Below are 1,565 nucleotides of genomic sequence, written 5' to 3'. Positions count from 1 at the left end.
CCCCCGCCCCCGCCGGGTCCGGCTGGACTCCGCAGCTGTGGCAGGGCCGTGCGCTTGGGGTCCCCTGGTGTAGCACCGCCAGACACCGTGAAGCCGCCTGTTGGGCCCAGCCCAGCGCTGCCCCGGGGCACAGGCCCTGTCCCGTACCTGGCTTTGATAACCGGGCTGATCCCGGTAGTGTGATGCCCCGGTACCGGGATGCCGCCGGCTGTGCCACACACTTGCTGTGTCCACTGTACAGCTCCTGCCCTTTTCAGCTCAAGTATCAAGACTCCAGTCATCGGCATCTGCAGCATTCTCCAGCTGTCCTTACCTCACTGCAGTGGAAAGGTGATATCAGGTTTCCTTCTGGGAGCACTTGATTCCACAGCCTTCACTTCTCCAAGCGGGTGTAGTGACGCCGTTTCCTTTCCATCTTAGCTGGTGGATCTGCTTGTGTGCACAAAAGCTGCAAGGTCACTCACTAGTTACACAACTGCTCCCTTTGCCCTTTTAAAATGTAACTTGCCTTCTTAAAATACAATTTAACCTCCTTCCTTGAAGCTTTTCTTATCGCATTCTAGCCTGCTCCTCCAGAGTTGCAGAACCGTGTGGTTTAGGGGTTGAGGCGCAAACACATGGGTATCAAATTATCGTCATTGTCTTTGCTGTTTGTGGAGAACAGAAGTAGAGGTGCAGGGAGCAAGAGGTGGGGTTGCTCTGTTGTGTCTGGTCATGGCTATTGTAACTCTCTGTTCCTTTGTTTCTCCTTTGTTTGAGCTTTCTTATCCCAGACCTGAGCAGTCAGCCTGCGTATCTGAGCGGCAAGTGTGGGTTTGTGTGGCCACTAATTGAACACAGAGTTGCACACAAGAAAAGGCAAAACTAAATGCTGGCAGCCTGCACCACCTTTGCTTCCCCCATGAATGCTTTCTCAACGTTTGCAGGTTCATACAGGTGAAGTTTGGAGGTGCCCAGATCCAAAAATATAGCGAGAAGAGAAAAAATAATCATCCCAGCTTGTGCCCAGCCTATTTTGTGCTGCAGTACAAGGAGGGCATAGACCAGCTCGTGATCAGTGAGGTGAACAACCACCATGCCCACACGTGCACAGGGTGTTCCACTAGACAGCACCGTGACAAAGCCACATTGGAAGCGGCAGATCGGGGACACCGAAAGTGGTGCCATGGCGAGCAAGGACTCACACATGGTCATGGGACACCGGTGGATGGTGTGCCCTGCTCCAAGCACGGCTCCCACACTCCCTGAGGCACCAGAGGAGAGCGCCTCAGCCTCAGTGCTCGTCAGGGTGGTCAAGGTGATGAAAACTTCCTTGTGAGTGGACCAGGGCTTGCTGGCCTCCATCAGCACAGAGAGTGCCTGCGGCCAGGACAGGCTCAGCTTCCACACCAGTGTGGTGAAGTGCTTCTTCAAGCAGTTCCTGAGAGTCTCCTCCTGTGCCGGGCAAGCGAGGACACGTCCTTTACGCTCTCCTTGTGGAGAGCAAGGAGTGAGGGGAGAGAGCGGTGCACTTGTTGCTGAAGAGAGAGACATGAGAGACAGTCCAGTCGCTGAGCCTCGAGCTG

The 1,565-nt window shown here is 54.7% G+C and overlaps 1 protein-coding gene across 1 annotated transcript in view; it reads left to right on the top strand.

The window, feature by feature from the left end:
- Nucleotides 1-182: 182 nt before the first annotated feature.
- Nucleotides 183-1,565, top strand: part of ZSWIM1 (zinc finger SWIM-type containing 1) — a 5,524-nt gene continuing 4,141 nt past the window's right edge. The window contains 2 exon segments of the mRNA XM_017735556.1: nt 183-190; nt 927-1,057. Coding sequence (XP_017591045.1) covers nt 183-190; nt 927-1,057 — 139 coding nt within the window.

This window comes from Corvus brachyrhynchos, unplaced genomic scaffold (assembly GCF_000691975.1).
Source record: "Corvus brachyrhynchos isolate BGI_N302 unplaced genomic scaffold, ASM69197v1 scaffold10, whole genome shotgun sequence".
NCBI classification, from domain to species: Eukaryota; Metazoa; Chordata; class Aves; order Passeriformes; family Corvidae; genus Corvus; species Corvus brachyrhynchos.
The sequence above is the reverse complement of the archived record's forward strand: the minus strand, read 5'-3'. Positions and strand labels throughout refer to the sequence as shown.